This window comes from Molothrus ater, chromosome 4, assembly GCF_012460135.2.
Source record: "Molothrus ater isolate BHLD 08-10-18 breed brown headed cowbird chromosome 4, BPBGC_Mater_1.1, whole genome shotgun sequence".
In the NCBI taxonomy this organism is placed as follows: Eukaryota; Metazoa; Chordata; class Aves; order Passeriformes; family Icteridae; genus Molothrus; species Molothrus ater.
The window spans coordinates 57,573,745-57,600,361 of NC_050481.2; the positions used below are offsets into that span (position 1 = coordinate 57,573,745).

The 26,617-nt window shown below is 40.1% G+C and overlaps 1 protein-coding gene across 1 annotated transcript in view; it reads left to right on the plus strand.

Moving 5' to 3' along the window:
* The first annotated feature begins 549 nt into the window (after positions 1-549).
* The window catches only part of FBXL5 (F-box and leucine rich repeat protein 5), a 34,188-nt gene continuing 8,120 nt past the window's right edge, over positions 550-26,617 (plus strand). The window contains exons 1-10 of the mRNA XM_036382087.2: positions 550-682; positions 12,122-12,337; positions 14,018-14,113; positions 14,908-15,091; positions 17,329-17,511; positions 19,901-20,026; positions 20,481-20,629; positions 20,824-20,906; positions 22,823-23,545; positions 26,301-26,449. Of these exons, the coding sequence (XP_036237980.2) occupies positions 599-682; positions 12,122-12,337; positions 14,018-14,113; positions 14,908-15,091; positions 17,329-17,511; positions 19,901-20,026; positions 20,481-20,629; positions 20,824-20,906; positions 22,823-23,545; positions 26,301-26,449 (1,993 nt within the window). The 5' untranslated portion in view covers positions 550-598. The remainder of the gene's footprint in view (positions 683-12,121; positions 12,338-14,017; positions 14,114-14,907; positions 15,092-17,328; positions 17,512-19,900; positions 20,027-20,480; positions 20,630-20,823; positions 20,907-22,822; positions 23,546-26,300; positions 26,450-26,617) is intronic.

Consider the following 26,617-nt stretch of genomic DNA (forward strand, 5'->3'; position numbering starts at 1 on the left):
AGGTGGGGGACAGTCGTTTCTCCCAAGCAAATAGCAATAGGACAGGACAGTCTTAAACTGCTCCAGGGAAGGCTCTAGGTTGGACATTAGGAAGAATTTCCTCAGAGGAAGGGTGGTTAGACATGGGAATGGGCTGCTCAGGGATGTGACTGAGTCATCGTCCCCGGAGGTGTTTAAGGGAAGACGACGTGGCGTTCAGTGCCATGGTCTGGCAGACAAGGTGCTGGGTCACGGGCTGGCGTCCGTGACCTCAGAGCTCTTTTCCAACCTAACTGATTCCGTACATGTTTTTTACATCCGCAAGCTGCTACCTTGGCCTTGCCAAGGCACGGGATCTCCAGTCGTGCAGTACTGCAGCTCACTAGGATGAACCCAGGGCTGCGCTGCCGAGCAGTGCGCATCCCACACCGACACCCGCAGGGCCGCAGCCGCCCGGGCCGAGGCAGGCCCGGCTCCGCCGCTCCCGGCGGGAAGGGGCGGGGCCAGCCGCGCACGCGCGGGGCGGCGGGCGCGGTCACGCGGGGCGGGCGCACGCGCGGTGCGGATGCTCGCGCCGCCGTTCGCGCCGCCGTTCGCGGCGCGGCTCCATGGGGAGAACATGGCTCCCTTCCCCGAGGAGGTGGACGTGTTCTCCGCCCCGCACTGGCGCATGAAGCAGCTCGTGGGGCTCTACTGCGACAAGGTAGCGGACCGGGGCGGTCCCCGCGCCGCTGCCCCGGGGCGGGAGGGAGGGTTTGGGGAGTGCGCAGCTGTCGGCGCCCCGGCCCCGCCGGTAACTTCTGCCCTGCGCTGCCGCGGGGCTCCTGAGCCCCTCACGGGCGGCCGGTGCCGCTCCCCGGCCGCACACGGCGGGGGCTGCCCTCGCTGCCCTGCCGGGAGCTGTGTCCCGCTCGGCCCGGCGCGGAGGGGCGGCGGTGCCGCGCAGGGAGCGCTCCCCCGCCCGGGCAGCCCGGCAGAGCCGCCGCGGGCCTGGCGCTCCCTGCGCGGGCAGCGCGGCCCGGCCGTGCTTGCCGTGCTTGCAGTCCGGCAGCGCACGGGACCGTGCTTGCGGGTCTGTGCAGTGTTCTGCTGGTGAGTGGCGTAAAGGTACCCTAGGTATGTGCTTTTATTTTAAATATGAGTAATTTTGCTCGTGAACAAAGGTAATTTTTATTCTTGCATCAGGGTAGTTAAGTAATCAAGGCTGGTGTGTCACCTGAAAGGCAAACTTCCCTGCAGCAGCTTTGAGTGTTGTGGGAGGGTTTTGGGCCAATACTTCACAGCCAGCACTCCTACTGCAAGAAGTTTTGCCTCCCATCTCCGGGCATAAATGGCTGTTTGGGAGAACCAGATTGGCTAGAGAGATTTAAAAGAACAGTGAAGTTACAGGAGAGGCAGTTACAATAGCTTACTGCTGCCAGCAGCATGGGGGAGTTCATGCTTCCCGATTTCCTCATGGCACCTTGCACTGCTCTGGGATTCACCACATCCTTTCGTGTGCCTCTTCCATTTGCTACCAGGTTAAAGAAAACCTACAGCTGTTTTTGCAGGATTTGCCAACTGGCCAGGCTGACCACAGGGTCTGAGGTAGAGGAGAAGGGGAGACCTTGTGTAGTTTCTTTCACTTTTCCTTCTATTTGAGAGTACATTTGCAATTAACTTAATCTGTGGCGGCAGAAAAATTTGTGCTATTGTAACAGAGAGGATTTTATTGGAATGGAAACAAACACCCCCACTGACTCCTGGTAGCTGTTTCAGTGTGTTTTTGACAGCAGCTGAACAGGTTTTATTTAAACATCCAGATTTTGTATTCGTTTGGGTTTTGTTCCTAGAGAGGCATTTTTGTCACTTTTATTGAGCCTCCCACAAAGTTTTGACCAAATTTGCCATGCCTGATAAAGCTTCCTGGGGAGCAATTACTGGTTTTCCTGAGTGTTGAAAAATTTTATTAAAACTATCCAGTTTGTATTGTTCATAACCTTTTATTTTCTAAGAGTTTTTATACAGGAATTTTCTTGCTCCCCTGTTCTTTTGAGTAAGGGCAAGCATGAAGGAATGGCACTTTTTAAAAAAAGTGTTCAATTTTATGTCCTTAAACCCTGTTGCAGAACTTGGGGTATGTGCCTTGCCTGTGACTTCTTATAATGTCAGCTTTGCACCAGAAAAGCTCCCAATATTTGAATTTCTTTCTTGTGTGATTGAGGTGCTGCAATTAGGTAAATCTGTAGTTCTGCTTACATGGCAAAAGTGTAATCTCCAAAGCCATGCTCTTGATAAGTTTAGTTTGACCTTGAGGGTTCTTTAATTTTGTGAATTATGTGTTACCTGTGTTCATTGGATTCCCTGTACACTGTAATATAGTTGCTGCTAGTGTCTGAATTTAGTAAATTCCACTGGATGTTAGTGAGGGTGAAATGTGCTTGTCCATCTTTGCTTCTCAGGAGAACAATTACATTGTTTCTGATGGATGAAGTACATAGGCACTTAAATGATCCTTTAGGACAGAGATACACAGTTTATTTTGTTCTCCCAGGACTTCATGTGAGACAGAACAGTAAATTGGACATTTAAGCTGTTTAGTGGTTTAGGAAAGTTATTCTACTTTTTTAGCTGTTGCTAGTGAAGATCTCCCTGTACCTTTGCTGCATTCCTAAATGACATTTTTACCTGTGTTGTATACACTGCCCTGGACTTGGATAATATGAGTAATTAGAATTATGTTTAATAAGGAGATCCACACTGTTGCCAAATCTATCTCCTACTCTGATGATGAGAAAATTCGTTAAGTGCTCTGAGGATGTCCCCCCTGTAGGCAGTGGAGTGCTACAGCAGACAGTCTTTATAACAGAAATGCTTGTCCTGATGCCTGACGTCATCTTTGCTACAAATAGAGCAGATTCTGTTTTCCCATCTCTAGTGAACCGTTCTCAGAAAGATCTTGTGTTGATTTGCAGTTGTAGCCCTGTCCTCCATCTTAGCTATGTGTTCTCTGGCTTAAGCAAACGGATTCATTCTCCTCCATCACGTGGGTCACGCTTGCTGTACCTCAGTGTACTTGTTGCTTTTGTCAGAACTAAGCTGCCATTCTCTAACAGTTTAAGCTGACTGCTGCTGTTATGATTGCCTGCCTCTCTGGCTCCCATCAGTGCTTGAGGTGACTCAGGCTCCAGACTGGCAGAAAACATTTTTTTTTTGAAGCACGGTGGGTTTTCTGTTGATGTAGTGCTGCCAGCAAGCCCTGGTCAGAGCGGTACTGAAGCCAGTGGGAGGCAGAGAGTGGGACTGTGACAGCCAGCAGCTAGATTGACTGAAGCTACTGTGAAACCTCAGCCTAATTATGTCTGTGTTTTCCTGAAATCTTGTGCAGAACAGGACAGCGCTGGTGTCGAGTAGAGCAGATTTGTTGTTCTGCAGTTCTTTTTTTAACAGCAGCGTACTTGCTTTGTGCTTCTCTAATCCCATGCTTCTCTGAGGACTGATGCTCAAATTCCCTCTCATTTTTGTCATTAGGCTCCTGTCCTGTATGGAGCACTATGCACTGGTCCGAGTCAGCGTGCTCATGTCCAGTGAGGCTGTCTCTGTTGTCGCATTATGGTCTTGTCTTTTCTGCACTTGAGAATGTGCCACTTGTGTAATACCAGCTTTCCTAGCTGTGTCTGAAAGTATTGTATCTGTCACAAATGAAACAACACAGATTTCAGCTGATAATGAAAATCCCATTTTGGTCTGGCTGGAGACTGGTAGCGTGAGAGCACTGTTTGCAAGTGTTTGAGCTACCCAGTGATTTCCTGCAGGCTCAGTTACTTTGCTCTAAGGTAAAACAATACCAAAAACCTTAGAGAGATCATGATCTGTAACATGTATCATTTCTGTTTTAAGTGGTTTGGTTATCTTATCAAAAGGAAGTCAGATTCTTTTTTCTAAACAAATCTGTGCTGGCCAATTGTTAATTTTTATAGCTTCAAGATTGGGACTACTAAAGTAGCAGACTCTGGTCTACGTACAGCCTGCAATTAAATTTTGGCTAGGCCTTCCTCAGAAGCAAGACACCATGTCCTCCAGTATGGGATTTCAAGCTTCCTGCTCGCTTGTAGAGTTACTGCAGCCATAGCATGTTTTCAAATCTTTGTGATACAGAATTGCCCAGCAAGTTTAGGGTGCTTTAGGAGTAGGAAAAATGGTTACACTCTTAAGTGCTGTAATGAAGATACCGGTGATTGCTTGTTCTCACGTCCTTGTGTCTGCCTCTCAAAACTGGTGTGGGACTTCATACTGTGACTGAGTGGCTGTGATAACTGGCTGCTGCTGGAAGGGTTAATTGCTGATGATATCCTTTATGCTTGTCTGGCTGCGTGATGAGCAGCTAGTTCATCTGGGGAACTGAAGCGAAAGGCGATTCAGTAAAACTGGCTCAGTAAGAGGTCAAACAAGCTCCAGAACCAGGTTGTCAGTATGGGAGGGAACAGGTGAACTGCTTTAATAGCTCAGCTTTATTGTGAAACCTTTGGGTGTTTGAGCAAAAGCATCTAAGGTCCTTCTTTTGTTTGCTTGACTTCAGTCTCCTGTGATCTCATCTTTCTACAAAAGACCTCTGCAGTTATTTCTCATGGTTCAGTAATTGCTTTGGCTAGTTCTTCCTGGAAATTTAGATCAATTTTGTCATATTCTGGTGACTTGAATGCATTGAACTTGCATAAATATTTAACTAGTGTTTTTCTTTTCTAGTCTACACTTCTGACTCTTAGCTAAAAATTATTTGCCATAAATATTTTCCTGGTTAATTTTTTCATGCAGATTTGAGCAAAGAAGACATTAATTTTTTTCTGTTGTCATCTGTCTTTCTGTTAAATAGTCAACTTAAAGTATTGCTTTTCTTCTCTTATAATCTCTGTTCTCTGTCCTCTTAATTTGAAGTCTAAATGCTGTTCTGTTCAAGTTACCTGCACTTACCTTTGGCTTCTGCTGAAGAGAATGAAATGGTTTCATATGTTAAATTTGTGATTTTCTCGTGTCATCTGTAGTATGATGAACCATTTAGAAGTGAAAAATCCTCTGAATTGAGTGGATTTGGCATTGTAAAGCATTGGACAGGGCATTTTATGACCACATCAAGATCATACTTTTTCTGGCAGCCAGGGGGACTGAAATCTGAAAAATTGGACCAATTAACTTAGGACTTACTGTTTCAAAGTGAAATGTTTTTCCCTTGATAGCCTTGAGAGCAGAAAATGCATGTTCCAAGAAGAAAAGCGTATCTGTGTTTCTAATAAAAAAAAAGTTAGTAAAGCTTTTTTTCTCCTTTTGAAATCCCTTTTCAATATTTCAGTACACTGCCATTAATTTTCCAGTGTTGCTTCAAATAAGTGTGTGTTGGTTTAGAAATTCATAGTTTTTGGTTATTCCCAGTTAATGTGCTGTAGCATTGAGCATCTGCCTTCACCTTTGTTTGGGATGAAAGAGCTGCTTGAGATGTTTAGCTGTAGTAAGTCTGCAAACTTAGGCAGGCTGTGCTTTCACTGCAGGCAAAAGATGGAAGGAAGTTCCTTCATTAATGGAAGGAAATTAAATCTCCTCATTAGCATCCAGGGATAGAGGGGCAGTTTGTTGTCTATGTCTGTTTCATCAGGAGCTATACCAGTTATCTTTTTTGAGGTTTTTCAGAGCTGTATAGCAATTTCACTTTTTTCAGGACACTTCCAGCACTTGTTGCTACCTTCTCATACTTTCTTGAATTTTGTCTATCAAAGCACCTATTTTTTCTTACTTACCAGATGCTTTTATTTCTTTTTTTTGCCTGCCAGACATGATAGCAGTTTTTTCTCCCAAGTAATTGCTTATTAACTATTTTTGCCCCAGCATTAAATGAGAAAAGTTTTCTGTTCACCTTTCACACACTGCTCTGATTTTTCATCCTCTGTCCCAGTCTGTTCTGGAGAGCAGTAACAACCCACCTTTGTCCTTTTTGCAACAATTTATTCTCTCATGTTCTGTGTTACAAAAAAAAAAAAAAAAAACCAAAAAAAAACTGGTGCCTTTTAAGAATCCAGGAACTTTAATTAGTGTGTATCAGTACAGGTTTTGTGCAGCTATCGTAGAATATGCTCTAGCTGACTAAATACTGCAAGTTGTAATTCTTGAGACTTACTTGGCTTTTTGCTTTTGCAGTTAGTGCCCAAGGTGGATTAAGCTGGAGTGGAGAATTTTTCCAGTGTCCCTTTGTGTTAGGAACTTATAGTCAGACTGATGCAGAGGTGCAAAGACTTTTTTGCTCTGGTTCTGTGAGTTACTGCAGTGGGAGATTTCACTCCTGGGGCTTCAGGTATGACCTTACAGAGGGCCAGAAGACCAGGTCTTAGTAGGAACCTGTATCCTTGAGGGTATAAACCAGGAAAGAAGTCTTCCATGGCATTTAGAATAGTGGGACACAGCTAGATAAATAACAGCATGGTTGCAAGTGTTCATCATGTTTTCATTCAAGGTCCTCATAGCTCATATATTTAGTAGCTTTTTAATTGGTTTTAAATTTTTTTATTCTTTTTAGTTCTTCTCTACAGACCTGGTGATATCTTTTTTTCTTCCAGCCTTGGTAAGCTTCTGCCTGTGGAAATCACATGGTGAAGGAGGCTTAGCTGATCTTATCAGTGCATCTTGAGCTGTGCTTTCTACAGTGAACCCCAAGAGGATCTGACATTTGTAGCAATTGCATCACTGAAAATCTTGGTTGAGTTAGTCCCATGTTGTTGTTCATATCTCATTGTGAAATGCTCTCCATGGTTCAAAACCTGATCTATAGGTGTTCATTAGAGAAAATTGACTGTGGATATAGTACAAGACTGATATGGAAGACACCAATGAAAATGGAAATACAGGAGGTTTTTTCACTGTTCTCTTATGTTTGGCATTTATCAGCTTGATCTTAGCCTTTGAAAATAGAATGTGAGGTTTCATCTTCCCTGTTGCCAGTGTTCTTCGAAACAAAATAATTCTGTAATTTTGTGTGCCTGAATCTTCTGTGCTGTTTGTTGGTTGGTTTTGGTTTGTGGGGCTTTTTGTCTGTTTTGTTTGGTTTGGGTTTTTTTTTTTTTTTGAGTAGTTGGGTTTTTTAAAAAGCAGTTTCAAGACGTTAGTGATGCTGCAAAACAACTAGGAGATTACACAGTGGATGGGGTTGTATTGAGAAGACAACATGGGAAAAAAGGGCATTTGAAAGCCTTGGATTTCTTGTTGGGTTCTGCCACATTCTGTCCTTCCTGCTTAAATAATTGGTATTATTTGGGTTGACCCATTGCCAAGAAAAGTGCCCAGGGTAGAAAACTGATTTCGCCCCTGATTTAAGGCTTCATACACATAAACAGGTGGGAGTGTGAAGCAGTTTAGCTAATTCTCTTACTGTTCACCTCCTATATTTTACATAAAGAGCAAGCCAAGGAGAGGTAACACTGAGGACAGTCATTCTCCTGGCTTGGCTACCTCAGCACCTGAGTTCTTCCTTGGGGACAGTATCAGCTGAACTTCTTGGGGATTCCTAAGTAGGACATGGCTTGTAACTGGGTGTTACTGGTGCTCCAGCCAGGTGAAAAATGAACCCAGTAAAAGGCAGAGCTCCTTCCTGGATTAGTACACCAGAGGGATTCATCTTGCAGCTGCATGATTGCCAGCACATCTTGCAGGGAAGCAGCAGGAATGTGCAGTTAGAGGCAGGGCTGCTCCCTCGGTGTGTTTCCTCCTCCATGCCCACGCCCTCATTTCCAGCAGATTAAGTATAACATGAAACCACATGCTCTTGCTGTTGACACAGGCACACCTTGTTATGGATTTTGTTCCTCCATTTTCTTGTGCCTGAAATTGAGATAAATGCCTTTGCAGAGTCCAGGTTTGTCCTTTGAATTTTAGTGCTACTGCAAATGCTGAGTGCTAATACCTAAGAATGTAACAGTGAAAAGATACAGCTGACTAGTAATGCCTGCTCCTTTTTTCTTCTGGTACTATTCTATTATAAAAATCAGTTGGTTTTTTTTCATAGAATTGTAGAATAGGATAATAGAATATTCTGGGTTGGAAGGGACCCATCAGAATCATTGAGTCCAATTCCTGGCCTTGTGCAAGAATCCCAACCCCAAGAGTCACACCATGTGCCTGACAGTGTTGTCCAAAAGGTTCTTGAATTCTGTCAGGTTTGGTGTTGTGACCGCTTCCTTGTGGAGCCTGTTCCAGTTCCCAGCCACCTTGTGGGTGAAAAACTTCCCTGATATTTATCCTGATATCTTTTTTCTTTTAATCAGAATCGTCTACCAGCTCCATAATGAAAAATATTTTACTATTTCTTAAATTAGTTTTAAATCTAATAAGTTAACTAGTGGTAGGAGTCTAGTCTGCATTGATTATCAGGAATATTACATCTTTTATTTCATATCCTATGGCTATCAGCTGATTGTCTTGATGTGGTTATACATAGAATATAGAGGAATGACCTCTCAAAAATTTAACTTGGGATGACACATGAGAAAGAACAACAATTGATCAAGAAGACCAGGAAGAAAAAAATGTCTTCAATTTTTTAGATTCCAGACTGAATTTTTAAGGTTAGTGCTTGTTCAGAATTCACATGCTTATAAGGGAAAACCTCCATTTGAAATAAAGCAGCTTGTGAATTTGTACCCACATGAAACTTCTTAACCTTGAGAAATTATTCCATTTTAAATTTGTGAAATCTATAGGGAGAGTGAAAAAATAATTTTTTCTGCTCCTATTCTCCTTCCTCAATTTTTTGTTGTTTTCCAGCTTGTAGTTGGGAATAGAGATAGTTGTAACTGGGAATGTTAGCATGCAGCATAGACTTTGCTTATGGCTGTGCTAGTCTGATAAGAGCAGTGTACTTTTTCTTTATTCCTCTTTGCTGCTTTCTCCTTGTTGGTTCATAGTATGGTTGGGAGGAAGAAGCAAACATTTTTCACTTCTTAAATGTATTTTTGGCATAGTTAGTAGGAAAAAACTGTTTCAGTTTACTCACTGTAAACTAACATTGCTGGAAAATTAATTTCCTTCTTCTGAGAAGACATTTTTCCATGTATAAAACACTTCCAGAAACCAAGTTAAATACTGTGTTTTGTTTGGTTATTTAATTAGCAGTTTTGAGCTTCCTTATTTATTCACAACATTTTGGATAGAAATGTCTATGTCTTCATCAGATAGAAAGTTTAATTTTTTTTTATGAAAGCACTAAAGCCATGAGGGAGCTGCAAGAGTTGAGGGTAGAGTTATTTCAGTTGAGTGTTGTGAACATGAAGCACTGTCTAAAGAGCAATTGCTGTTAATATTGCCAGGATTGGTATCTTGTTCTTTAAGCACAAAAATTAAACAGTGTGTTTTAGTAAGGAAAGATGTATGTTTGCTACAAGTCTGTACATTCATCTTGACTGTGTTAATTGCTCTGTTATAGTCCAATAAGGTGAACACTCACCTAAAGCTGGCATATACTTGTCTGAGCTACAAAGATTTTTCAAGTATGGCTATGCTTTAATTGCATAATTTTTTTTCTTTTAATAAAAGTTTAAATAAAGTGAATTTAAAAGCTCCTGGCTACTTCTAGATGATGGCTGCATCCGCCATAAGTCTCCGACGTGTTTCAAACAGACATTACAATACAAAGGACTGACTGTTGTTTGGACAGTTGCTCAGGCTGTTTGGGTTATGAATAATTCTTAATTTCAGGAGCCACTGAAACTGTTGCTCTTGTGGTACTGCTCCTCAATTAGAGTTTGCATTCCAAACATAAAACCAGTTGTGCTGTAATGTACAGCTGTTGAAATGTAATGTCTTCAGAAGCCCAGGAAGCTCCCAAGTTTCTTGAACACTGGTGGCTGTGGTTTAGTGCTGTGGATTTTAAGCCTGTTCAGGGTTCTCTCAGGCTTTATATTTTTGATGAGTCAAAAAAAAATCCATTATCCAGTCCATTTCTTCTTCCTTGCCATTCTCTCTCTGAATTTGGGCGTGTGGGATTTTTCTTCTGGCCCTACTAAACTCTTGCACTAGTTTTCCTTGTTAGAGCTGGTGAAAAGTGGACCTTGGAATGGAGTAGCTGCTGTCTGTTAATAGTCTTGGTCCCCTATCATGAGACTTCATCAATCCTGGTAATGAAATTACAGGTCTGACCAGGTGACTTTGTTGCTAGGCTATCTGTTCTCTGAAAAGCCAGTTGTTCTCAGCTTTGGCTGACCTTTTTAATACAGTGATTTCTGATTCAAGTATAGTTACTGGATTTCAATATCTTCTCCATAGATCCTAATCTGCTGGATATCTCTGCTGGAAGCCTCAGTAGCAGAGGTGAATATACAAGTGCTTCATGTTACAGTGGCTTCTATAACAATCCATTTCTAATGGATGTTCTTGCATGCACATTGATTATTTATTTATTCTAGATTTGTGGATGACAATAGGTAGATTCAACAGAACATTTTGAGTCTTGAAAAGGCTTTGAGTCAAGATGATGAGCAGATGCCAATTTTTTATCAGAACCATTTTCATTATTTGTTTTTAAAGCCGACAGCAGAATACAGTAGATTTGTGGAACCTTCCTGTTACCCACTTCAGCAGTCTTGTTTATATTTTTTAAGTCAATCAAAATGCTAAGCATTTGGGAGCATGTGGGATTCTTGGAGGGTAAAGGGCCTTTGGAGACTGCCTTCAGTCACTTTGTGGATCCTTATGGGTAGAATGAGCTGTATCAACACTGTCCTTGATCAAAGGAAATGCCACTTGAGAAACCCCAGTTAGTTATTGAGACGTTACCCGCAGGTTCTGGGAGGCGAGGAGGCTGTCCTGAGGAGTTGCTTCTGTGCCCTTTGCCTGTGCTGGCTCAGGCTTCTTCTTTTCAGTGTGGAAAGTCAAGCCCTCAGTTTCATGTAGTGCCACTGCTTCTAATGCTGTGTTCTCTCGGTGTAGTGGGAGATTGAAATGGCCTTTGAAGCCAAGATCTTTCCCCATTAGGAATACAGAACAACATATGCTTCAAATCCTAACGGTGTGTTACAGGCATACATTTTTTCTGACTTCTGTCAGTAGTTGGTCTAAAGTGTATTGGAAAAAAAAGAGAAAAACCAAAAACCCCTCTTAAGCCTCACTGTATTTTCTCTCACTTCTGGGGCTAAGTAACTTTGTCTTTCCATAGTGAGAGTCATTTTGCTCATATGTACAGCATGTAATGTACAGTATGCACAGCTGACTTGGAGTTGCATAAGGATTTGGCAGGTGTCCAGCATGTTTCAGTTGCATTTTGCTGGTGCCTGCCAGGAAGTGGCAATGCAATGTCACAATGAGTAAGTACATTTGGGGGTTTTTAATGAAAAAAAATTTGCATATCTCAATTTGTAGTTGATTTTGATGTAAGTAATATGTATGTCTCATATTCCCATTTCTTGTAAAACTCATAGATTCCAGACTCTTTGTAGGTAAGCCACTTGTGAATATTATGGTAGCTTGTTTTCTGAATTGGAGTCTACTTTTAGTGCTTGGTCTTGTAGCCTGCTACTGCTGTAGGCTATGATTCTTGAAGCTGTGCTTGGAATAAAGCATAAGAATGGAAAAATTTCTGGTTTTCTATGTTCACTGAAGGAAAATGCAGTTTTTAAATGTATTGTTGTTGATGATGACTGTACACATGTAAAAATGGCACTACTGTATTACCTAGAATTTTGATCTGTCTTGTTTTGTTGGGTTTTGCTCCATTGGAAACCTTCTCCAACAGCTGATGTAGTTTGTATTCACTGGTAGGACTCAATATTCCTTATGGGTAATACATCCCTAAGGATGGGCTCAGGGGCCTATGTTAATGGCTTTTTGGTATGGACAGAAATGTGGATTGGGAAAGGTCCTGTCAGTAATCTGCTGGGCTGGGGAGATTGCATTGACTTCCGCCAGGAAATCTTTCTACATTTGTTTACCTCAGTATTTCACAAGATTTAGTTTATGGTGCTTAAATACAACTTTGATTTTAATGGCTTCGTTTTGTGTTTAAAACTGATGGTGTTTACCTTTTATAAGTAAGGGAAGTGATGAATTCCTTGGAGCTGATGCCTATTCTAAGGATTTATCTTGAGTTTGACATGATTTTCATTGTTTTTTCATGAACTTTTCTTTTTTCTAGCTTTCCAAGACCAACTTCTCCAACAACAATGATTTTCGGGCTCTGCTGCAATCTCTTTATGCTACATTCAAGGAATTTAAGATGCACGAGCAGATTGAAAATGAGTGTATCATTGGTTTGCTTCAGCAGCGCAGCCGGACTGTGTACAACGTGCACTCGGACAACAAACTCTCAGAGATGCTTAGCCTGTTTGAGAAAGGGCTAAAGAACGTCAAGGTAAGTAGGCTGTGAGAGATTTGTGACCTGAGGAAAACATTCTGTGATTAGTTTGCCTTGGCTCTTCATATTCTTTATGAATGAAACTAATGAGGAAGAAGAAATTTTTATTTCTAGTCCAAAACACAAATTTTTTTGCCATTTACCACAATTACTGAGTTTCTAGTAAAAAAATTTCAGAGATGTGTTTTGTGACAGACAGTCTTCACTGTATAATTTGAGGTGTTTTGGAGAGATAGCAGGGAAGTTTCAAATATAAAGACTGTTCGGCTAACTGCTCAGAAGTTCCTGGCTATAGAAAAAATGGGGTTTTATTAATTAGTTAGGAAACCTTAAGGATCTTTTTTTTGGTGATTGTTGTCACAAATGGAGATGATTCCCAGACTTACAAAAAAAGCAGCATTGTTTTATTCTGTGGCTCATGTACTCCTTCCATTAATCTGTGGCTCAGCAGTCCTGTTAGTAGTCCAGTCATCAAAGAACTCTGTTATTTCTGCATCTGGCTTTTTTGATAGAGACTTAACTCGAAGTTCTTCTCCAGTAGAATTCTTCTTGAATTTTTCCATGTCTTTCTCTAAGGGTACCCAACTCAACTCCTCCTTCCTGCTCCATAAGAACTATAGTGTCCAGTTTGACATCCCACATTACATTTCTAGTATGTGTGGTACAGATTTTCAGTAAGAAAAATACTAAATATGCAATTGATTGACTCTGTTTTACCATCTGAGCCTCATTTTGGCTTGGGAACCCTACAATGATTTTTTTTTTCCCTATGCATAATAAACCTTAAATTTTGCTTTGGGTCCATTAACAAATCAGGAAATGGAGGAAAGAAGGAAATTTAACACTTGGCTATGTGTTAGACCTTCTCTGATAGGATGCTGGTGTTATTCTGTTACTTGATTTCTGAAGTATGCAAAACCAGATTTCTTTAGTGGTTAGTTTAATTTAAACTGATGGCCTAATCTTGTCTCTGTAATAGTCAGGGTTTCTTGATGTTGTAGAAGCTTAAAAAGAAAAACAGCATTCACAGTAAGAGTTAGGAGGAACTTCAGTATGTTGCAATTACTGGGCAGATTTCAGAATCAGCTTCTTACCAGTGACTCAGAGAGTAGTCTTAACAAATTTATACATGAGGTTGGATGAACTTGAATGTTTACAAGTCAGTTAGATCTTTATTTAAGAGTTCTTTCAATTTCCAAAGTAAAAATCTGTACAGGAAGCCTGACCATAAATTTTGATTATAATTTGGAAGTTAGAATTTTAGAATAACTAAGGTAAAATGTATTCAGTTAAAAGATCAAGTAGAGCTGTTTTATCGTAGAACACTTTATATACAAACCATGCAAATACTTAAATTAGTCTGCTACTACTTTGAACTTTGTGTGAGATTGCAGATTGGCAGATTTCAGTCCTTGCTCCTAAGTAAAAATGGGATTAGAGAAATGAATTCATATATGCTAAGACAATAAATGGGACCTTTGCTCTGCCTGTTAAAGGCCAGTACTCAGTGTCAGCGTCATTAAGTAAACACATTCTCACCATGAAGTAGGGCAAACCTGCTGCATGCATGGGAAGGGCATAATGGGCTTTCCTTTGAACCACTGCTTTATTGGACAGTTCAATCCTTGGATGACTGGATGAGATTGGGTAACCCTTAAGTCTTTGCTTTCTTCTCAGAATGAATATGAACAGCTAAACTATGCGAAACAGCTGAAGGAGAGATTGGAGGCCTTTACCAGGGATTTCCTTCCTCATATGAAAGAGGAAGAGGAGGTAGGTAAAGATTTTCTTCAAATGTGATGAAGACCTTCCTTGGGGCTTGGAATAACTGAATGGGGACAAATGGCTCAGAAGTTCGTTGTTTTTTCAGTTCTCTGTTTTTATTGCTATGCTAATTTACATTCAAGACTGTGGTGTCATTGTTCAGTACTCTGACTGAAAAGTGACATGTTCTGAAACTGAGAATATAGGAAGTTTATGCTGAAATTCTAATTCTTAAAAAAATTGATAACAGAAGTCCATTGGGGCTAGGATTGTTTGCAGCAAGTAGTTTAAATGGATATGTAGCAAAACTTAAATGAGAGAAGAGATGTCCTGTAAACCAGTGCTTCATGACTCAAACTGACACTCCCAAGCAGCTTCTGACCTATATTTGAAACACAGACTAGTACTGCCAGTCTGATGATTTATGGGTATCCAAAAACTGGGAAAGCATCTTCTAAGCCTGTCCATGGGAAGTCTTTTCTCATGTTTTTCTTCCTTTTTACTTTGCCTTCCATGTGAGTACCTTGATAAGTTATATAGGTTAAGCAACTTTAATCCCTTCCTTATTCTGGTGGGGAAAACAATTAAAACAGCTTGCCTGATACTGTGCTATGTTCTGTCAGAAGGTAGGGAGTTAGAATTTAAAACTTCCATGGTCCTGTCCTTAGGTTCACTTAATGAATAACATGTTTTACTTTGAGAGAATTTGAAACAGGAAATTCTGTGTAGGTAGATCTGTGTAGCATTATTGACTATTTCTGTCAGCACCAGATTTTTTTTTTTCCCTTTTTCCTTTGTGTTAGGTTTTTCAGCCAATGTTGATGGAATACTTCACTTATGAAGAGCTGAAAGATATTAAGAAGAAAGTAATTGCACAGCACTGCTCACAGAAAGAGGCTGCAGAATTCAGAGGTCTCAGTAAGTGGAATCAAGCAGAAGAGCTTCAGAAGGTCTTTAAGTATTCTGTGGATGAGAAGGCAGATCAAGGTGAAGTATCTAATTAAAGTAACTTTTAAACTGCAGTTTTTATCTAAAAAACACACCTAGTGATGTACCTAGTTACATATGGGCCGAAAGAGTAGTGCTTATAAAATGGGCATATCTGCAAACCAGTTTTGAAACTTCAGAAACTTAATTGTTTGATATGGGCATCTTGGCAAGTTATAAGGTAGATAGCACTTCACTATTTACCTGTTCTCAACAGTCTTCTTCTCTCTTCCCTCCATGTTAATATTTGATACAATAAACAGATAGAAAATGTAATTAACTTTTAATTTCATGCTTCTATTGAAATTATATTTTTTATTTCCAGAGTCTGCATTTCATTCTTGGTTTGTAAGCTTTGTAAGCTTTTTCTGTTGATGTTTTAATAACACAGAATAGTTATCCAAGTGACAATATTTCAGATTAAAAGCATTCACCTTCCCAGCTCCTCTACCTAACTTTCCTGGGCCTCTCAGGAATGAGAAAGGATCTGTGAGTAATGCAAGTGAATGAATCTGTGCAGCATGTGAATAAGTCAGAGGAAATGTGTGTTCTGAAAGTGGGTACTTACTTTGCATTTATCTCCAATTACCTTTTCTGGTGAAACTTAGAATAAATAACTACTAAAGTAGACTTCAGGCTCATTTTATGACTCCTGAATCAGCCTAAGTTGTCAGTATTTAGAGTTTTCTCTCTTAACAAAAAAGAATTGATGCTTCAAGGAAGGGGAGTTAATGTACCGAAAGTGTAAGGCTGGTGTGAGTCTTATACATGGAGTGAGCTCTCAAGGACTGAGTTTGTGATGTTGATAAAATGTGCTGCTCTCATTAGAGAAACTTGACTAATTACTCTGTATCAGATTTTCTTGATAAAACTTGACTTCTCTGAACTACTCAACTGGTCGTTTTCTGCCCTCCAGGTGAAGCCTTCAGAAAAGATCATGGTCCATTCTGTGAAATACTATTGAGTCTTAACAGATGAATGTGACAGACGTAGCTTTGTGGCATTACTTGCTGTTAAATCTAGCTGGAATAGCTGTTTTTGGGACAACAGTAATTCTGCAATCATTGTGTTTCAGGCTTTGGGAGAGGAGAATATGTATTTTTCGTTATTTTTTAAGAAAGGGAAGAAAGTAAAATAGCTTGCAGTCCTGTGCGAGCTTAACTGCATTTTCCTGCAAAATTCTCTAATTCATGCAGCAACATGCTAGTTGTACAAATAAATACATTGATTCATAACTGAAACTGTATTTAATTATATTTTTTGAAGTAGCAATAGCTTATGACGTGATAAAGTTTACATTATGCTCACTTTTGAAGCTTCTTTGCAAAACAAAAATCTAATGCTTCTTTCTCTGTAAAAGTTCTAGGCACTTTAGAAGTAAAACCCCACTATTAGTAAAGCCTGCTGTTTCGAAGGACTCCTAAAAACTCCTTTAGGAGTTTTTCAAGCAAATTTTTCTGAAAATAGCCATTAAAAATCTCTTAAAACAGCCAAAGGCCTCACTAACCAAAGCTCTGAATTTGTTATTTTATATAGTGTGCAGCTTTCTTTGCAGTATGGTGATCAGGGAGAGCTGTTGGAAATAGTTCCTACTGCTGTCCATTGAAGTATTAATTACAGTGGTCAAATTTTCGTCTCTCACCTAATACTTAGCATTATCTCATCTTAGTACTTAGTATTTATTATTTTACAGCCTGAATGGCTCATCATCATTCAGAAGTTAAAATTGTCAATGCTAGCTGCTAAAGCTAGAAATAAAGTTCAAGACAGGTGCCAAGAGTTGAGCATGAACTTTTCTGTGTCCCAGTCAAGAGGCTGAGTGCTTCCAGCGAGAGTGGTCCCAGCTGGTAGGTTCTGCGTGCTAGTACTGTTTCCTGGGAATGTGGCAGACCAGGTACAGATACCACCTGCAACAGAAGGCATTTTTCTTAAAGCATTTCATTTATAGCAGGTATGGCTTTCATCTTTCTGTGGTTGAGTAGCATTAATTTACTTTTTTTTTTGAATGAGTGAGCCAGATGAGAAAGTGGCAAACAAAAAACTGAGCTGGTTTGTTGTTGTTCAAGGTGTTTCATTACAGTGAAAGCTTTTTAAAGCCAAACCAATACCTATCTTTAACAGTTGTTAAAATTTTTTCAGACATATTTTTTGATTTTTCAAGTCAGAATGTGAGTTGCACTGCTGTTATTAAGGCTGTGAGGCTGTGCTTCAATTAACACATGCTTTCTGTATTTCAGAAACCGAAGTAACAGGGCACACCACAAATATTACTAATCTCCCTCCTGAAGTAATGGTGACCATTTTCAGTTACCTTAACCCCCAAGAGTTATGTCAGTGTAGTCAAGTAAGCACTGAATGGTCACAGTTGGCTAAAACTGGATCTCTGTGGAAACATCTTTACCCTGTTCGCTGGGCCAGAGGTAAGTTCCATTTAACTCCTTTGAAAGCACATCCATTATCAGAATTTTTGGGCCTGTAAAAAAGAGCATTTTAGTACAGGCTGACAGCTGAGCATGTGAGGTGGTTCTTTCTGACAAGGATAGTGTCCTGAAACTTGATTGAATGTTAAAAATCCCCAAAACATACATCAATCTTGTAGAATTAAGAAACTAGAAGTTGTCTTGGTTAAAACTCCTGAGCACATTTCATATCCAGCTTACCTAGTTTTATTGAGGTAAAATCCCCCTTTTTTGCTTGTATGAGTGCTAATAATATGTTCACTAATACAACATCTGAATTATTAAATAATCAAAGGAGTTTTGAATTATAAATGCTGCTGTTACACTTATATCAGTAAAATTATTTTCTTAGGTTACTAGGTAGAAATGAAATACATAACTGCTGAAAGGAAGTTCAAAATAAGTGGAGTTCTAATGTTTCCTCGCAATTTAGTTAAGCTTCAAAGAAAACTGAATGAATGTTTAATTTTAGTATTGATTCTTTAGGTGTATTATTTCAGTAATTTCTACTGCAGTAAGTGTTTTTTTTTAAATTTTCCCCTCAAACTCTTCTGTTAATTAGAATTTACTATTGAGAAGTGTGACCTTTGCAAAAGTACCTGTTCAAATAGACAAAATACTCTGTATTCCAGTGAGGCCAGTTACAAGTCATCAGAATGTATTTGTAGCCTTATGTCCATATTTATGTGAGTATTAAAGAATCACTGGAGTATGGAACTGCAGGCTTCACAGTGCTGTCACGTCAGTGTAGTTCAGTAAAAGGAGAAAGTCTGTGCTGCTTAATAAGTCTTTTGTATGCCTTTGAGATTTTAAGAGAAAAAGTTATGTTTATATAACTTAGCTTTAGAGATACATAAAAAGTAAATTCTTTATGGCTTCTAAAATTTGTACAAGGCAGAGAGGAACTAAATAACTTCTTGGTCTGAATTTTTCTTTCTTTCTTTTTTTTTGGGGGGGGGGTGGTAAATCTTCCTGAAAGCAATAGTTTGTTTCATGAGCTTCCAAGGACTGAGTAGAGAGGCTCCAAAATTCAAATTCTTAAGTTTGCTTTTGAAGTATAGTTGTCTTGATAATTCAGTGCTGCACACACACACAACAAAAAAAAGATAATAGGCAACTGGTAAAGTGAGCGCTTCTAAACCTGGCTTGGCGCAACAGGAAGCTGCTCTCATGATGTGCTGTTTGTACTACTACAGTTGTTTGTACACAAGTGCTCTAACTGGGTGGAAGCTTCTCAGATGGGATTTACTGCCACAGGGAAGGGAAAAGAATTGTATTTTTATGTAGGCTTAGTCAAATTTTTTACTTTTTTTCCCCTCCTAGTACACAGAAGGCCTCTGAGGCTTCTTATGCAATATGAAGATAGGTGGATTAAAGATGATGAGAAATGTTACCAAAACTTCATGGTTGACAGTCAATTAGGATTTCATTGTCATCGTGTTATTCATAGAAGAAACATTGTTCTTTTAGCTATGACTCAACAGGAGTTGCTCTTGCTTTAGGAAGAGTAGGGTTCCCCCCTGTGAGACAGTTCAATAAGGTGGTTTGTTTTTCAGTATGTGTACATTGAGGGAGGCAGCAGAGCTGCTTATCCTGAGCCCAGCGCTGCCATATGTCCAAACCTGAAGTAAATTAATGCCTGTGCAGTAACCTCAAGAGGGAAGGGGTGCTCCACCAGCTAAAACAGCAGAGCTGTTGCTGATCTTCATGTTCATCCAGATGTTCTAAAAATGACTGTGTATTGATTTGAGTCATATGAATGTTACAAATATTCTGTAGCTGTTTTAAGTAGGATACTTTCTGAATTTGTTTTTTTGTGATCTTGGAGTTCTCACGTGCGGGGACTAAAACCAGGCTGGTTAACTGTATATTTGTGATATTCCAGAGGAAAAGAGAGATCTCTTCAACCAAGTGTTAAACTAAAAGCTGATGAATAATTTATATACCAGAAGGAACTTGAGCACCTACACAGTCCAAATATTACATGATTGTTTCTCTTATTTTTGTGATCATATTTGTCCCTACTAAGCAAGTGAGGATAGCAGGCGTGTGTGTCTCAGACAGGCAGAATAAGCTGTGAGTTCCGGGATGGTACTGAAACTGTTCTAAGAATCTTTTGAAGATTGAACTGTTGAATCTTTTGAAGAATCTTTTGAAGCTTAAGGATAAAGATCAAACAAAGAATTATTTTAAGGTTTAGTCCAGTCTTAGTTGAGATGAATTCGAAATTCATTTACGTCTCTTAAATCAGGTCACAGTATACTGAGAAGCTTTCAGTGCTGATTTATGCTGCAGTGAGAAATTTTTATTAACTTTTTTTTCCTTCTTTTTGGGGGGTGGTGGTGAGTAGGTGATTGGTACAGTGGTCCTGCAGCAGATACTGAGACTGAACCTGATGAGGAATGGGTGAAAAACAGAAAAGATGAAAGTCGTGCTTTCCAGGAATGGGATGAAGATGCTGACATAGATGAATCTGGTAGGTAAAATTGATTTTGGTGAAGATGACATAGCTGTAAGAAACAAGCTGAGTGGAAAAAAGGGGAAATGGAGGTTGGTAGGAGAGAAGCAGGCATCTGATTTTAATGACTGGAATTAATTTGTCTAGGAAAGAACAAACATGAGAGGAGGTAGAAGAGTTATGGGGATGTGTCTGAAGGTACAGGCTAGGCTTCATCTCTTCAGAAAATTTGAATGAATCATCTTGCATCCTGATGCACTCTAGGCTTGATTTAAAATTTGTCCTAAGCTGTTAAATTACAGCTATAGATAAATCTATCTATCTAGATAGATGAAATGCCCTGTGAGATAGTATTTTGATATCTAAAGCAAGTTGTTGGAAATAGCTGCCCTGAGCAGTACATAACCTGTAGTAAATATTTCTCCAAGTCCTTTAATGATTTTAATTCTTTCTCTCTGGGTTTATTTTGCAGAAGAAGCAGCTGAAGATTCACTTGCCATTAATATAGCACAAATGGAAAAACGTTTACTTCATGGCCTAATTCATCATGTCCTCCCACTTGTAGGCTCCTCAGTGAAGACACTGGTATTGGCCTACAGTTCTGCAGTGTCCAGCAAAATGGTGTGTGATTTGAAACTTTAAATTGTGCAACAATAATAATTGTGGCTATGCAGTCTTTAATTAATAACTGACGTGCTTGGGGAGTGTAAGTGGGTTGCAGTCCAAAACAATGCTGATTTGTAAGCTGTCTCCAGACACTGTGTGCAGCCTTAGTGGCTTGTATCTTTACTGATTATTTTCCTTTCTTTTTTCAGGTTAGACAGATCTTGGAGCTTTGCCCCAACTTGGAATATTTGGATCTCACTCAAACCGATATTTCTGACTCTGTATTTGAAAGGTTAGATAATTGTTGTTTCCTTTAAAAAAAACTTATAATCCAGGTTTTTGAATGTGGGGCAGAAACATTCAAACATTTCTTAGTCCATTGCCAAGAATGAAAGAAAAAAAGAGAAATCAAAGTAGTAACTCCCATGTGACTTGTGACTAAGAACTAAAACAGGGTAACAAATCACTAAAATACCAAGTAAAACATGTAACTTTGTAGTGGCCATTTAAAATTCTGTCTTCACTACTGGATGCTTTTTACCTCTGTACCTAGCCATAATAATAGTTGTGGTTTTGCTCTAGTATTTAGAACTTGTCCATAGATTTTTATGGAGTTGCTCAGTTAAGGAAGTTCTCTTGGCCTGCTACAGCTGCTAGGGTGTGGAATACTGCTATTTCAGACACTCCAGTCAAATGATAGGCAAAGCTCTAAGGCTTAGGTGTATTGTCTGTGGATTCCTGAGTGTTACTGAGGTTTGCAGAAATGTCATTGTCAGTGGGATGGCGTATGGATGCAGAACCTCCACCAGTGGTCTTACTGTGGTATTGACACTTATCAGGTATTTGTGTTCTGCATTTACATCATGTAATGCTCTCAGGTTGTGTGAACACCACACAAAATCTTACCAGCATGGGAACAACACCCTGCAGCTTGTATAAGAAGTTTTATTTGAAATAAAAGCTTCATAGAATTTTCAGGGCTCATTTCCTGCCCTTGGTCACAACCACCCCAGGCAGTGCTACAGGCTGGAGCAGAGTGGCTGGAAAGCAGCCTGGTAGGAAAGGACCTGGGGTGCTGTTTGACTTCAGGGCTCAGAAGTCAATATTTAGTGAAATTTACCTTATTTGTCACTCATCATATATCTGTATTTACAACACTCCAGTTTGTAACTCAGAAAATGAGTTTGGCTTGCTCTAAATATAAATAATCACTTACAGAAATAAATTTAGAGTAAAATCAGATAAATTAAATTATTTATATAAATTAAAATTGAATATAAATTTACCTATACTTAAATGTATACTTATATATACTTAAAGAAGTAAATGATAGTAACATTAACTATAGATAGGTAAAGGTCAGTTAAATCACTTTCATACAATTATAGCTAATAATGTAAAATATTACTGTAGATAAAATTTCTATTCCACTTGAAAAAGGTAAGACTAAGGGAGTAAGCTTTTGTTAAAATGAAAAAGTCTGATTTTTAATTAATGATGGAATAATTAGAAGCACCGGTTCAGTTTCAGGAATCCATCTAGTATTCCTAGGAGAAATGGGAAAGGACAGGAGGACGTATGATCTGAGTACACTGGCATTTCAGCCAAGCTTGAGAAACTCAAAATTCTAGAAATTACAGCTGTTACAATACTTCAAACTGAGTATGGAATCTCAGATGTATTTTTTGGGGGGTGAAATTTTGGGGATGAAATTTGCTAGCTCAGTATTTTCAGCCTTTTGAGAAGTAACTTTGACGTTTAGTAACTCAGATGTCTCTTGGTAGCTTCTGGTGAGTATAATGCCCTTGTTTTTCGAAATTGTTATTGTGTGTATTTGGTGCTTGCAGTCTGATCTATTATTCAAACATTCATTCAGTATATAGCAACTTTGGTCTTCTTTAAAGTCTCAGTACATGGAGAAATACAAGTTGTTACTGATTCATGAATGATTTCATGTTTCTCTAGACATAATTTTTCTAGGCATATACAGAGCACTTAGAGTATCAAATCTAATCTGTCTGGGGTAGCTTCTTTGTATATTATGATGTGAATATATATATATATATAATCTGAATTAATAGAAGTACTTTACTTGTGAAGTGTTTTTTCATACTTTTAGCCTTAACAGCTATTTCTGAGCAAAACTTCAAAAAACTCAACCACCACCACTCAACCAAATCACTTCTTTTTTTCCCCCCTCGATTTCAGTTGGTCTTCAGTTGGGTATTGTCAAAACCTACGCCACCTTGATCTGTCTGGATGTGAAAAAATTACAGATGTGGCTGTAGAGAGGATTTCCAGAGCACTGGGTATCATATCAACTCATCATACCAGAGGTATTCTGAAAAGCTGCAGGAGCAGGAACGCTAAGACTTTGTGGAAAAACAGAGAGATTACTTTGCAGTCCAACCAGAAGTATAATGGTTTGCATGAAATCAGCAATGAAAATCTCATTCAGGGAGGAAATGGTGAGCAGCACTGGACTAAACCTGACAGCTCAGAAAACTTCAGTTCTGCTTATGTGTGGATGCTAGATGCAGATGATTTAGCTGACATTGAAGATGCTGCAGAGTGGAGACACAGGAATGTTGAAGGATTTTGTCTTATGGAACCAACATCCCATATTAATTGTTCTGCATTGTGCTACAATAGAGACATTTATGGGTTAAGGACTAGAGGGTGGCAGCAGCACTGTGCTTCTACTGACTTGATTTACTGCGGTCACTCGTTTTGTTGTGCTGGGACAGCACTAAGAACTATTCGAGCACTTCCAGAGTCCTCTGCACTGTGTAGAAAACCAATAAGGACTAAACAGTCAGAGAAAAAAGACTCTGCATACTCTGGGAGTGAAAAAACAGAGGAAGAGACTGCACGAGTTCTTCAGTTTCTCAGTCTGTCAGGCTGTTACCAGATAACAGACCGTGCTCTCAGGTGAGGAGATGTTGTCAAACTATTTTGCTGCAGGATATTTTTTCTGATTTTATTTGTTGGGCTATTCTGGGATGAATCTGCATCATTTCAGTAGAAACATTTTTATTGAAGAAACTGGTAAGTTTAAAGTGGTCTTTCCCTCTTAAATAGTTACAGTACTGGACTTTGAAAACTTTTTCCAGCTTTTCTTTTGGAGATAACAGTAAAATCTTTTATATCTGTTTTCCGAAGTCAAGTATTTTTGTGAATTTGTTCTTCTAGACAGTATTAATGCTTTTAGATTTGTTAGTTGCTTTATTGTTTAGAAATTGTGTTGATTCACTAATTTTTTCATTATGCCTGCAGTATGCTTGAAATTCTGTAAAACTGGAGGAAGATGTCGGTTAACCTGTCTGGATAACAATATAGTTTAGGGACAGGCTGAATCAATGGGCTGAGGCCAGTTGTTTGTTAAATGAGATGAAGTACCAGGTCCTGCCCTTGGTCACAAGCACCCCAGGCAGTGCTACAGGCTGGAGCAGAGTGGCTGGAAAGCAGCCTGGTAGGAAAGGAGCTGGGGTGCTGTTTGACAGTGAGTGAACACCAGTTAGCTGTGCCCAGGTGGCACCTGGCCTGTATCAGCAATAGTGTGCCCAGGACCAGGGCAGTGACTCTTTATTCTTGGCACTGGAGAGGCCACACCTCAGATCCTGTGCTCACTTTTGGGCCCCTCACTGCAAGGAAGGCATTGAGGGGCTGGACTATACCCAGAGAAGGGCAATGGAGCTGGGGAAGGGTCTGGAACATAGGTCTGCTAAGGAGTGGCTGGGGGGGCTCAGCCTGGAGGAAAAGAGACTCAGGGGTGATCTTCCTGTTCTTCACAACCACCTGAAAGGAGGCTGTAGCCAGGTGGGGTCTCTTCTCTCAAGTAGCAAGAGAAAATGGCCTCAAGTTGCACCAGAGGATGTTTAGATTGGCCATTAGGAAAAAAATTCTTCACTGAAAGAGTTTTCAGGCATTGGAAGAGGCTGCCATGGGAAGTGGCGTACCTGGAGGTATTCAAAGGCTGTGACACTTGGTGCTGTTAGTGGTGGATTTGGCAGTGCTGGGTTAACAGTTGGATGTGATTATCCCAAGAGTCTTTTCCAACCCAAATGATTCTATGATAATTCTGTATGTGCAGAACTACATGTTCAATACAGCCTCATATAACAGTTAAAGTAGGAGAAAAAATGTTTGACTTGAACATGGAGATGGCTTCATGATTTACAGAATTTTCTCTTTGCTATTACCACTGATAGTTTGTATTGTCAGGAAAATGTAGTTACTGCTTTGTAGTGAAAATGGGATTAGGCTGGGGTACTTGCAGCCTCCTGCTCAGGTGTGCTGCAGCACTTAGGGCTAATTAAAGCTTCTTGAAGTGGGAAGAATTCATGTATTTCTGTGCTGTTTGCTCTAGTAAACTGAGGAGTAGTGTGAGGTGCTGCTGGCATCAATTTGTCTCTCCTGAGATTTTGTCCCCATTTGATGTTCACAAGTACCAGCTATTCAGATGTCTCCTGTGATTCTTCTAACACTCACTCAGCAGAGTTACCCTTCCTCAGGGTATGCTTCAGATATCTGGGCTTTGTGTTGGAGCTTGTTTCTCTTCAAGTGTTGCAGTGGACTTGTCCTGACAAATTTTGTTAGGTGCTGATTAGGTTGTGCTGCGTGTATTTTACAGGTTACTGGTCTGGTTTTTCATGACTCAGTAGTGTGGGAGCAAAGGGAGATTTGGTCACTGAGTCACAACAAGGGTTTAATTGCTTTGCTGGTTTCCCATTGGTGCTTTTTGGGTAAAAGTATTTAGGAGCAGAGAGTGTGTTGCAACAAGTGCTTCTTGTAGTCACAAGAGTACTTGGAGTTCCTGGGGGAAGAGAGTGAAACCCCCTAATACAAACACATGCCAGTCTATTTACTTCATGTAAGTTGTTACCTGATAGCTGCTTTTGTGGCCTGCAGTTCTACTTCTCCCTGCTGACAGGAGAAGCTTGTACAGCAATGCTCTGAAGGCATCTTCAGTTTTAAATCCTGGCTTGAATCTGCAGTTTGGTGATTCAAGCCTGGTGTTTTTTTTTCCAGGTTGAGTGAGCTTGTTTCTGCTTGAGCTTGGGCTGTCTGCTCTGGGCTCGCAGAGAGCAGGTTCACATGGAGTGATTGCTCAGGTGTGGTACATCTATGTGCCTGTTGAATCAGCAGCCAAATTCTCTTGCACTCAGAGAAAGCTAGAGAATTACATTTGAACAATAAGATGGATGGTGTGTTGGCAGAGAGAGGCTCTGCTGTCAGTCTTAGGAAAACACAAATTGGGATTCCAAAATAAGTTTAACAAAAAAGAGGGTCAAACTTTGGGAAGCATAATGCACCAAACTTGGGAGTGTCATGTTTTAGTGTGAGATGAGGAGTATACATCACCTTGGAAGAGCTGACAAAATAATTGGTATTTTGAAGAAGAATGGCTTTGTAGTTCTTTGAAATAGTCGGTCATGTCTGGTGTCATCCATGAAAAAAGTGGTTTCCCACTAAACTCTTGCTTCTGTAGAAATCTGCTCAGGTCTGTTGTGTGGCTCAGGGGTGATCCCCCTTTAAAAGAGAGTACAGAAGTGCCAGGTTTAAAGCTCAGTGGTTCCTTAGGGGTGTGTCTGCTGCAGGAGGTGCAGCAGCTCTGTGATGGTGCAATGGGGCCTTGTCAGTGCTTGCGGGCGGGCTCCTAACGCTCTCTTGTGTGTGCCCGCAGGGCGCTGACTCTGGGAGGAGGACTGCCGCATCTGGAGCACCTGAACCTCTCGGGCTGTCTCACTGTAACGGGGGCAGGCCTGCAGGAGCTGGTTTCTGCATGCCCCTCTCTGAAAGATGAACACTTTTACTACTGTGACAACATTAACGGTAATGTCTTTCTAGGAAGATGTGATGCTTTTCTGGGGAGTGATGCTTGGTGTAGGGACTTTTAAAAAGAAAAAGAACCACCAAAACTGATCTGTTTTTAATGTCTGTGTAGCTCTGGGTTTTACAGATTAATTACAAAACTATGACTGTTAAATCGGTTTTGCCTTT